We start from the raw sequence: 12373 nt of genomic DNA on the forward strand, positions 1-12373 counted from the left end.
CTATAATCTGAGTTTATGTCTTTGAATCAGATCTTCAGCGATAACACAAAAAGAGAAATCAAGCTGAATAATCCCAATTTCCTCTTAGAACCAATGCACCAAAATTTTAAGAAATTTTTGTCTCCTCTGTACGCTTTTTAAATTGTTTATATTGTATTATTGTATTTTATTTTTCTTGGTAATTTAGGATTAAGGAACAAAAGAGATTCAATGATGATGGTTTTAGGTTATAATCTCATAAATGTTTCTGTAATAGTGGTAATGACACAGAAAGGCAACAGGTACTGATCAGTGCAAAGCTGAAGTCCTCTTATCCCTTTAGAAACCAGAGAAATTGACACTTTTAACAGAGGGGATGGGCCTAGAAATGCATGTTTTTCTTTCATATTAAAGGTAACACGTTGATTTTCAGTATTTGAAATGATCAAATTCTGACATTTGTAACATGAATCTTTACAAAGTGCTAATAAAGTCCTTTGTCATATTAGTACTGACTTTCACAGAATAACTGTCCTAAGAAAAGGACCAGATGAAAAGGTATCTCATTCCAGTGAAACAAACTGAGACTTTGCATGTGGACTCTTACTAATGACCATTAGTCAGTAAGGGAAGGATCTGCTTATTCACAGGCCAGAGCGATAAAATGCTTACAAATATCCACACCGCTATAGATTCCAATTTAGATACAGAGAATTGGTCATGAAGTCCTGGACTGAAACTCACCTATAATATAAAGTTAATTGCCAACACCATTTAGTAAACAAATACAAACAGACGGGTCTCAAAACACTCAGGATACTGAGTGTAGTTTTTATCTTCTAGAGTGTTACTTTTACAAGACCAAGTTGACAACAATGATGAACGAAGACCATTCAATGCCAGAGTGTACAACTACCACTTTTGAGAACTCAGGTCTCTAATTTTAAAAGGTACAAATCTTCTTTTCTGCTCCTAATCACAGCCAAGAGACCTCCTTTTTCTAATTAAATAAAAATATTTATTGAAGTGTTATTATTTTAAGGAGAAAATGTATGTTTAGTATAATCTTTGAAAAAAGTCAACATAAAGCTAAGCGGCATTGAAGGAAGGAACTGTTCAAGACAAAAACAGAATAGAGTCATGTGACTTAATATCTTTAATCGCTAAATCAATCATAAAGGCAGAAACAGAAGCGGGGATGAAAGGGGGTACCCTGGGGAGAGAGGATGAGAATGAATCATTTCTGACTGGCATGGATTTTAGTAAATGGGCAACTCAAACAGAGTTTCAAACTGAGGTTTCAGGTTTAGAAGACTAATTATTATAACTAATTATAATTATTAGAAACAGAAACAGGGAGGTTAAGAAGGACAAATTTGAGAGCTGTTTCAGAGACTGCCAAGTTTTAGGTAAGAACATAGTATCTGGGACTTCCCTGATGGTCTAATGGTTAAGAATCTGCCTTGCAACGCAGAGGACGTGGGTTCAATCCCTGGTTGGGGAACTAAGATGCCATATGCCACAGCACAACTAAGCCCACGTGCCATAATTACTGAGTTCCTGCACCACAACTACTGAGCTCGTGCGCCACAACTAGAGAATCTGTGCGCCGCAATGACATCGTGTGTGCCACAACGAAGACCCAACAGAGCCAGATTTTTAAAAATTCCATAAAAAAGAACATGCTTCAGTTCAGTTCAGGCGCTCAGTCGTGTCCGACTCTTTGCGACCCCATGAACTGCAGCACGCCAGGCCTCCCTGTCCATCACCAACTCCCAGAGTTCACCCAGACTCACGTCCATCGAGTCGGTGATGCCATCCAGCCATCTCATCCTCTGTCGTCCCCTTTTCCTCCTGCCCCCAATCCCTCCCAGCATCAGAGTCTTTTCCAATGAGTCAACTCTTTGCATGAGGTGGCCAAACTAATGGAGTTTCAGCTTTAGTATCATTCCTTCCAAAGAAATCCCAGGGCTGATCTCCTTCAGAATGGACTGGTTGGATCTCCTTGTAGTCCAAAGGACTCTCAAGAGTCTTCTCCAACACCACAGTTCAAAAACATCAAATCTTCAGCGCTCAGCTTTCTTCACAGTCCAACTCTCACATCCATATATGACTACTGGAAAAACCATAGCCTTGACTAGATAGACATTTGTTGGCAAAGTAATGTCTCTCTACTTTTTAATATGCTATCTAGATTGGTCATAACTTTCCTTCCAAGGAGTAGTGAATAGTGAGTGAAGTCACTCAGTCGTGTCTGACCCTTTGCGACCCCATGGACAGTAGCCTACCAGGCTCTGCCGTCCATGGGATTTTCCAGGCAAGAATACTGGAGTGGGCTGCCATTTCCTTCTCCAGGGGATCTTCCCAACCAAGGGATCGAACCTGGGTCTCCTGCATTGCAGACAAACGCTTTACCATCTGAGCCACCAGGGACATATTACTCCAAGGAGTAAGGGTCTTTTAATTTCATGGCTGCAATCACCATCTGCAGTGATTTTGGAGCCCCCAAAAATAAAGTCTGACACTGTTTCCATTGTTTCCCCATCTATTTGCCATGAAGTGATGGGATTAGATGCCATGATCTTAGTTTTCTGAATGTTAAGCTTTAAGCCAATTTTTTCACTCTCCTCTTTCACTTTCATCAAGAGGCTTTTTAGTTCCTCTTCACTTTCTGCCATAAGGGTGGTATCATCTGCATATCTGAGATTATTGATATTTCTTCCTGCAATTTTGATTCTAGCTTGTACTTCTTCCAGCCCAGCATTTCTCATAATACTCTGCATGTAAGTTAAATAAGCAGGGTGACAATATACAGCCTTGACATACTCCTTTTCCTATTTGGAACCAGTCTGTTGTTCCATGTCCAGTTCTAACTGTTGCTTCCTGACCTGCATATAGGTTTCTCAAGAAGTAGGTCAGGTGGTCTGGTATTCCCATCTCTTTCAGAATTTTCCACAGTTTCTTGTGATCCGCACAGTCAAAGGCTTTGGCATAGTCAAGAAAGCAGAAATAGATGTTTTTCTGGAACTCTCTAGCTTTTTTGGTCATCCAGCAGATGATGGCAATTTGATTTCTGGTTCCTATGCCTTTTCTAAAACCAGCTTGAACATCTGGAAGTTCACGGTTCACATATTGCTGAAGCCTGGCTTGGAGAATTTTGAGCATTACTTTACTAGCGTATCTAAATTTAAATGTCAACATATCGGTAGACATGCAAAACTGAAGCTCAGGAGGAAGGGAAGAACTGAAAGAATAGATGTAAGACTCATCATAATGAAGATAAACATTTTTCCATGAAGAGCATACAGAAAAAGCCAAATAGTACATGGCTGAAAATGAACTTCAGCAAAAGCTCACATTTATGAGCCATAAAGAAGAGAATTAAGATCAGTCAGAAAAAGTGGCTGGCAAAAATCTTACTTGGCTTGCTGACAAACTCTCCCACCTGAAATAAAAGTGATGTGATTTTGAACGGCAAACCACAGGTAGGAATTTTTCCCCACAAAAGGCAAAGCCTCCCAGGGCCCTGTATTCGACAGTCACTGGTACGCCCGAGTCCATTCTTTTTCTATCCTCATGAGAAGCCAGGATGGCAAATTCAGCTCTACACATTAGACAGACTTTGGGGCAATCTGGAAGGGGAAACTGAGGCAGCAGCAGGCTTCCTGTACCCATCCAGTTTTCTCTTACAGCAAGTGATAAGCTCCTGGGAGGGTAGACATCTTCCTCAGCACTCCACTGCCATCCTCCAGCTTCCTGGGCTTTGAGGGTAATGATCGCAGTCACAGCCACTGGCTCTGACTCCCTAAATCCCTGGATTACAGCACCCAGGGTCACTTCTCCAGCTTTCCAGTTTGCAAGGCAGCCGAGGCAGTTTCAGCACACCTTAAAGGAGTGACCCAGAAGCAGCAGCTTCCCTAGGGCACAGGAACTTATTACTTCAGAAGCATCTCCCGAGGCTGAGCCCAGAACCAGTTCCTGCAGGCTTCCAGCAATTACATGAGGATCCAACCCCTTGTTTGGAATCCTCTTCTGTTTAGAATACATAGAGTGGTTTCTGTTTCTGGCATAGACACAATATTCCGCACTGAACTGGCTTTAGAACTCAGACCCTCAAAAACAAAGGGGGGAGTCTGGGATCAGATATGCAACCTGACTGAATTTGAAGGCAGAGATGACCACCTGCAACTAGAGGAGAAATGGATTAGTGGAATCCGTGCTGCAGAGGAGCAAAATAATTATTTAAATTATGGCCTGTGGTTTTATGAAATGAGCACCTTAGAATGAAGCTTATCAGAACAAGCAGCGGCTGGGAGAGAACCATGATGAGAATGAGGCAGATGGAACGGTGGGGAGGGCGCCTGCTTCTGACTCCACCCGAGAGCTTAAAAAGGAAAATGACAACACAGGATTTAAAATGATTGGCTCAAGGCTCCAGTCAGACTATGGTACTCCATGCTGCCCTGCAATAATCTTATCCTTGCAGTCACAGGGCTGTCATCGCTAAAGTCAGAGTCTAATCTTGTGAGTTGCTGAATTATAACATGTGTGGCTAAATTAAATTTCTAGCCTCAGTGTGGTCTCCTTTGTGAACGTTAGGGCTCTTATTGAGAAAGAAAAGCACTTGGTAGATTCAAACCAAAATGAGCTACCTTTGCTGGAAAAATCTTTTCCTTCTCATTCTGAAGATGTTGGTCCTGCCTTGCTTGGAGATTCTATAATCACCTTCCACATGCCTGCTAAGGCACTTTAGTCGTGTCCAACTCTTTGTGACCCTATGGACTGTAGCCCACCAGGTTCCTCTGTCCATGGGATTCTTCAGGCAATAATACTGGAGTGGGTTGCCATTTCCTCCTCCAGGGGATCTTCCTGACCCAGGGATCAAACCTGCATCTGTCTCCTGCATTGGCAGTCGAGTTCTTTACCACCAGTGCCACCTGGGAAGCCCACCTGCCACAGGGAAATAAAAATTCTCCTTATGCCCCATCCCTCTACTTCTTACTCTTTTCCCCTCGCCAACTGCTTCGATTCAGAGAATGAGGTGTAGAACCCAGCAATCCAGCCTGCCCTCGGGAGACAAGTACAAAGTCTGCCTCAAGAGGAAAAAACCATACATACTAAAAGCAGTGCAAGACTGTCCACGATCATGTTGGCAGTAGGGTTGCCAGATAAGATACATGACCCTGAGTTAAATTTAAATTGTAAAAAAATAATTTTTAACATAAGTAGCTCCCAGATATTCTAGGGGACTTACTTATAGATGCTGGATGCTTGGGGCTGGTGCACTGGGATGACCCAGAGGGATGGTACGGGCAGGGAGGAGGGAGGAGGGTTCAGGATGGGGAACACGTGTAAACCTGTGGCGGATTCATGTTGATATATGGCAAAACCAATACAATATTGTAAAGTTAAAAAAAAAAAAAAAAAGCTTACTCATGCTGATCTGAAAACAAACTGAACTAGATGTCTTGTATTCTTTTTCCTCCTGAATTGGACAATAATAATTGATATAAGTCTAGAAAAACCAAACAAATTCTCAAGTTCTGAGCAGGAAAGAAGGACCACTACATTTTCTTTTGTGTTGTCACTGATAACTCATCAATGTGAGTGAACAGGCCAAAAATCACCGATTCAAAATACTGGCCTGAGCATTCGTGAGTAGCTCTAACGCAGAGGTTCCCAAATGGAATTCCCAGAGATCAGTGGTAACGGTACCTTTCAAGCCCTTCCTAGACACGCAAATTCTCAGGCCCTACCCTACACCTACTGAATTAGATGTGTATACATGAGTGCTCTGCTGCTGCTGCTGCATGCATGCTCAGTCATGTCCAAAGCTGTGGCCTCATGGACTGTAGCCTGTCAGGTTTCTCTCTCCAACAGACTCTCCAGGCAAGAATACTGGAGTAGGGTTGCCATCTCCTTCTCCAGATCTACTGAATTACAAACTCTGGGTTAATGTCCAGCAATCTCAATTTTAATAAGCCCTCCAGATATTCTTGAGTCAAAGCCTTGAAAGACAGCCCCAGGTATCTATTCCTACCCTACGGCAAAGGGACATTTACCAGAGTGACTACACACATGGGAAAGGGACATACCCAGTTTTCAGGGACACAGACTCTAAGTCGATGCTATTCTCTAGGGATCCCAAAAATGTTGCTATTATTTTCTACCAATCTGAGTGAAGGCTTTCTGGGGATTAGGAGATAAAAAAAAATTATTATCAGTGGATGCACAAAACTAACATTGGTTATTTTCCCAGTTTTCTGAATATGTAGATGGAACAGAAATACACTGAATCTAGCAGAATCCTCACATCAGCTTCCTGATCTCTGCAAACATACAGGGTAGCAGTTCCATCATATTCCCAGTTGAACTTTCATATCTGGCTTGTGCAAAAGTTAAGTGGATTTTAGAGATGAACCACAGGTTACTGGAAACTTGATCAGGTGATGATTCTTACTTGCAGACATCCAGATGTGTTGTCCTTTCTAGCATAAAATCAGCACAGTTCCTGCCATGGGATAAGCATCTAACAAACTAGCAAGTTCTTTTGTACTTAGTCCAGCAAGCAGAGCCCATTAGAAGTAGTTTGCTTTCATCTGGCAAGGATGCCGGTACATGCTCACTGTCTTAAGTATATTAATTTCTCTGGCTGTGCTAACGTCAATGGATACTATTTGATGACATCAGGCTGGCTGTAGCTGGTGGGCAAGAATTTCGTATATGGTAGGTGCCTTAATAAGTCACATGCAGGTCAAAGGGAAGGACAGAGAGTCTATGAAAGCCTAGGGATCTGCTACTTCAATGCAGTTTCTGTGGGTCCAAAGGTCCCCTCCACAGGAAAAACACACTGCTTCACCTTGCACTTCCAAAATGCAGGTGTTTTGCTGAGTTTTTTTCAGTTTTGAGGTAACACACACAACACGTGTATGTGCCGCTCTAAACAGAGCATCCAGTGTGGTGTCACATGGAAGCAGGGCCCAGATCAAGGATGACTCTGCAACTGCTCCAACCTGGAGCACCATGGGGCTTTAGATTCTGCAGATGGAAAGGCACTCAGAGTGCCTGCAGCAGATCCAAATGCTGCAGGACGGCTCTGGCACACACCAGTAGGAAAATACAGTAGACACTTCTAGTGCTTTGAAGCAGGGCCATATCTTTCTTAGACAGTAACTAATTTCCTTTGGAAAAATTGCTCTTGGCTTGCTTCTAGAGACTGAGGGTTCTGACCTCAGAGAATGCCAAGTGATCGTAAGACCAAGCAATATCTAATACACCAAACCATAAAGCTGAACAAGTGCAAGAATATAATCCATCACCAAATGGAGGTGGTAATATAAGAGATCAGCCTGGAGTAGCTCCTGAACACCCAGGTAAGGTTGTATGAACAGGTGGCTCAACTCCCACTGCACCTATGTCTTCTGGATAACTATTTCTCCCCATCCAATGATGCCTATGGTCGCTGGGGAGTTTTCTACGACCAGTTGACAGAAAAGAGAATTCAAGCTTGACTTAGAGATGTTTTTTCCAACTGGCACCAGCTGGAAGAGGTTTGCTGAATCATTACATCCCAGGAAGGGGTGACTTGTCAGTAGAAAGAAATCTTTTATTGTAGGCCAATCGTCAAGCAGTATCTCCATCTCATTTTCACTTTATGTGGAAGGAAAGATGGTGAGACGTATGGAATTACTTCAAAATAGGAGCATGTCAGGGGTGGTTTCAGAGGTGGTTGTCAGCACAGTGGAAGTTATTAATCATTATGAGTCTTAATCCAAGAGGCAAAGCCCAGAATCTGTTCCTTCAGTCAATCCAAAATTTTCTAAGCACCAAAACTCCTGTATGGAATCCCTTTCTGCTGAAAATACCTAGAGTGCTTTCCATTCCCTGCACTTAACCTTGATGTAAGAAAACACAAAGAAGTGTGACCTGAGTCATGTCTTTAGATTTTTTATGAAGTCTGTGGTATCTAAATCTCTGCATTCTGATACAGTCTCTCTTCATAGACACCATTCAGTAATTCTACCTACCAAGTAAATTAATCACTCCATCGTTGTAACAAGCAAAAAGTTTGATAAGGTCTTTGAAAAGAAGCATAAATGCAGCATTTATGACACCATTTGTTAGTTCATTTGGATGCACCTAGAAAAAAGATGAAAATTTCATCTGTTAACTGCAAGTCATCAAATGACAATTTTTCTCAGAGTGTGTTAAAATGTCTCAAATTATTACCAAGAAATTGACTCATATTCAACAGATGCTATATAACTCTTTTCGTAATCCTTCTAATATATAAAAAAGGATTGCCAATTCTTCGCTTCAATTTAAGTCAATGAAGTTGGCCTATCAAGTGTAAGAAAAATACACATTTGATTAATGAGCCACAGATAAACCAAACCCAACTTCTGAACACCTGTCCTCTTGCTGCTTCCACTGTGTTATAGTACATTCTTTCCCTCCCCATATGAAGTGGTCTCTTTGGAAAAGTTCAGACACCAGGGGCCTGCAGTGACTCAGGGAGGAAGCCTAGCATAGGGAATAGACACCTTAGCCAACTACCCCTAAAGTAATTCTTGAGACTCATAGCATTTCCCCACCACCCACCAAACACTCTAATCACCAGCACAAAGAAGAATAATTTCTCCCCATTTCCCAATCCCTGCTCTGCTCTTTCTCATTCTACGACTTCTTTTCTCTTTTAATTAAGACAATACCATCATTAAAGGTAAGGAAAGCTAAGAAAAATCAGTGAATAAAGACAAAAAAAAAAGTTAAGGGAAGTAGTTCCACATATAGCTAAGGGAACTCCTTACTGTAAAATCTTTCATAAGACAGTAACATGGTTTGCTGCTTTTTCTGAAATTTCACAGGAGTTGGGTGCTGTGACTAGGACTTGGTGACAGACTAACCCAAATAATCTTAACAGAGATTTCCAATAATAGTATTTGAGGAAAATCTTTGTTTTAGTCAACCACCAAAATAGAGGAAAGCTAACAACGTGAGTTATAACTCTCCCTGCTGCTACTGCTGCTAAGTCGCTTGTCATGTCCGACTCTGTGCAACCCCATAGACGGCAGCCCACCAGGCTCCCCCGTCCCTGGGATTCTCCAGGCAAGAACACTGGAGTGGGTTGCCATTTCCTTCTCCAATGCATCAAAGTGAAAAGTGAAAGTGAAGTCACTCAGTTGTGTCTGACTCCTATCGACCCCATGGACTGCAGCCTACCAGGCTCCTCCGTCCATAGGATTTTCCAGGCAAGAGTACTGGAGTGGGGTGCCATTGCCTTCTCCATAACTCTCCCTATATGTCAGAATATTTTATTTTCATGCATCAGATATGTTTCTTTAATTGAACTTTTATTTTGAAATTACTGCAAGTCCACATTCAATTATAAAAACAAACAAACAAAAAAAAAAACCCAGAGATTCCACATACTATTTACAAAATTATAGTACAATCTCACAATCAGGATATGGATACTGATACAATATACCAATCTTATTCAGATTTCTCCAATTTTACTTGCTGCAAATGTGTTTAGTTCTATATAATCTTATCACATGTATAAACTAGTGTAGTTACACCAGAGTCATGACACAGGTATGGTTTTAACAAAGAAGTCATGTTGGTATCATCCAAAAGAAGGACCATGACAGAAGAAAAATAATTCTCTTCTGCGGATGGTGTCACACAAGCAGACTCTATAAAATGGCTTTTAATAGCAGGCTGGGGTATTTACCTGCCAGATGTCCCTTCTGCAGCCACTTGATCCTGTCAAACACAACAGGAGGCCACCATCCTGCTCTGAACATACAGATCCAAGAATGCACTGCTTGTGGTTTTCCAGGACTGAAGTTATTTAACACCTGTAAACTGCTCTGACAATCTGGGCAACCAAAATCATCTCCACCACACTGACAGCCTAAACTAATTGTTCATCCAGTTCACTGATATGAAAATGAAAGTGTTAGTCGCCCAGTCGTGTCCAACTCTTTGCAACCCCATGGATTGTACCTCTGTCCGTGAAATTCTCCAGGCAAGAACACTGGAGTGGGTTGCCATTGCCTTCTCCCGGGGGATCTTCCCAACCCAGGGATCGAACCCAGGTTTCCCACATGGCAGACAGATTCTTTACCAGCTGAGCCACCAGGGAAGCCCAAGAATACCGGAGTGGGTAGCCCATCTCTTCTCCAAGGGAATCTTCCCAACCCAGGAATTGAACCAGGGTCTCCTGCATTGCATGTGGATTCTTTACCAACTGAGCTACCCAGGAAGCCCCTCACTGATATGTTATTGTTGCTGCTGCTAAGTCACATCAGTCGTGTCTGACTCTGTGCGATCCCATAAACGGCAGCCCACAAGGCTCCCCCATCCCTGGGATTCTCCAAGCAAGAACACTGGAGTGGGTTGCCATTTCCTTCTCCAATGCATGCAAGTGAAAAGTGAAAGTGAAGTTGCTCAGTCGTGTCCGACTCTTAGCGACCCCATGGACTGTAGCCTACAAGGCTCCTCCATCCAAGGGATTTTCCAGGCAAGAGTACTGGAGTGGGTCGCCAGTGCCTTCTCCCTCACTGACATGAGGGGAATCTAAATCTACTTCCTAAGGGAATTCTTTATCTGCAGCCCACTTTCCAATAAAAGGCAACATAACTGTGTAAGATGCATTTTCTGGTGAGATACGCACATCAAATTCCAGCAGTGCATCAATTTGTCCCTGCAGTATGGGCATGCTCTTCAGCAGCTTCTCAGGAGCCATTGTCCTCATGACACCATCAGCCCTACAATTAAGAAAGGAAAAGGCAAAACTTACTTGTATGTGGAAAACTTGAGACCATGCACGTTGTTCTAAGCTATTTTCCTTCTGTGCTGTGCGTGCTCAGTCGCTCAGTCGTGTCCAACTCTTTGTGACCCCACGGACTATAGCCCTTCAGGCTCCTCTGTCCACGGGGATTCTCCAGGTAAGAATACTGGAGTGGGCTGCTGTTTCCTCTTCCAGGGGAACCCCACCCAGGGATCAAACCCAGGTCTCCCACACTGCAGGCGGATTCTTTACCATATGAGCCCTGCAGGTTGATTTTGAGATAGGAAGAGGCCGTGTTGGTTCTCCTCTCTGTACTCACAATCCTCAAATACACAGGCAATGCTTTCTATGCACCACCCTCAGTGTGGTCTGGATGAAACAGGCCACTTGAATTTATGAATGGACTTTTCTAAGTCTACAACAAAAATATTAATACTAGTATTAACACTCTAGGTTCCCTAAACCCCAGCTTGTTTGTTTTTGAGAGAGAGAGAAATAAAACATGTCTTGGAAGACTTCAAAACCTGTAGACTAGGATAACCATCAAGTGATGAAAAGGACATTCTGATTTGCAGGTTGGTCAAAGAGAGCTGAGTGCAAATAACCAGCTGAAGAGAATGAGACTGCACGGAGCACTGCAGGGAGCACTCACTGCAGGCCTCCCAAGGAGCCCCTGTATCCAAAGAGTCAAGGGGCAGCAGGACCAAAACAGTGCAGGAAAATGCCCAGGTGATGTGAACGGGTTGATAACGGCAGCTTTTGGGGTCTCTCCCACTTCTGGGGCAGGAAGAGCATCGCCAAGTGCCCTTATTTGCCTATTCAGGGTTCAGAAGTTTCTATGAAGGCTGTGGCTCTATTGTGGAGAGGTCATGATCGAGTTAGAACATCAGCTAAGGCTGCCCAGGGCCACATAAGAAGCCAGAGGAAGGCATATGAACCAGAATCATCTCTAATATAAGGGGATAAAGCCAAAATCTTAATTTTATAAAATGTTCACCCATAAGAAACAAATCTGTTTTGAACAGGCAAGATTATATTTTTCAGCTAAATTTAGGTCAGCTATCAGAAAATAGAGCTATATCTTTTGGGGGGTGATTCCTGAGACTAAAATATTAACTTTTCTATATGTTGCCATTATTTCAAATTATGAATGGATATAGGATTTGCAGAGGAAGAGATGGTTAGATAGCATCATCAACTCAATGGACATGAGTATTATCAGTTCAATTATGGTGTGTTTGTATGTGTGCTTATGTGTGTGCATGTATAATAGTACGGGCTTCCCTGGTTGCTCAGTAGTGAATAATCTGCCTGCCAATGCAGGAGACACAGGTTTGGTCCCTGGGTCAGGAAGATCCCCTGGAGGAGGAAAATGGCAACCCACTCCAGTAGTCCTGCTTGGGAAATCCCATGGACAGAGAAGACTGCTGGGCTACATCCATGGGGTTGCAAAAGAGTGGGACAAGACTTAGTAGGTCAACAGGAACAACAATGTATAATAGTAGAACAGTATTACCTGTCAAAAACAGATCTCCATGCATACACACAGTTCAGTTTCACCTCAAACAAAACATACTGAAATAATTATTGTCAGCT

General features: G+C 42.6%; 1 protein-coding gene across 16 annotated transcripts in view; it reads right to left on the reverse strand.

Annotated features, from left to right (window-relative positions):
* SNAP91 (synaptosome associated protein 91) overlaps positions 1 to 12373 on the reverse strand; it is a 169277-nt gene that overhangs the window by 95018 nt on the left and 61886 nt on the right. For all 16 annotated transcript variants that reach the window (XM_061427323.1, XM_061427319.1, XM_061427322.1 and 13 more), the window contains exons 6-7: positions 10661 to 10754; positions 8007 to 8118 (exon numbers count right to left, since the gene is read on the reverse strand). In XM_061427323.1, coding sequence (XP_061283307.1) covers positions 8007 to 8118; positions 10661 to 10754 — 206 coding nt within the window. The remainder of the gene's footprint in view (positions 1 to 8006; positions 8119 to 10660; positions 10755 to 12373) is intronic.

Source organism: Bos javanicus, chromosome 9 (assembly GCF_032452875.1).
Source record: "Bos javanicus breed banteng chromosome 9, ARS-OSU_banteng_1.0, whole genome shotgun sequence".
Classification (NCBI taxonomy): domain Eukaryota; kingdom Metazoa; phylum Chordata; class Mammalia; order Artiodactyla; family Bovidae; genus Bos; species Bos javanicus.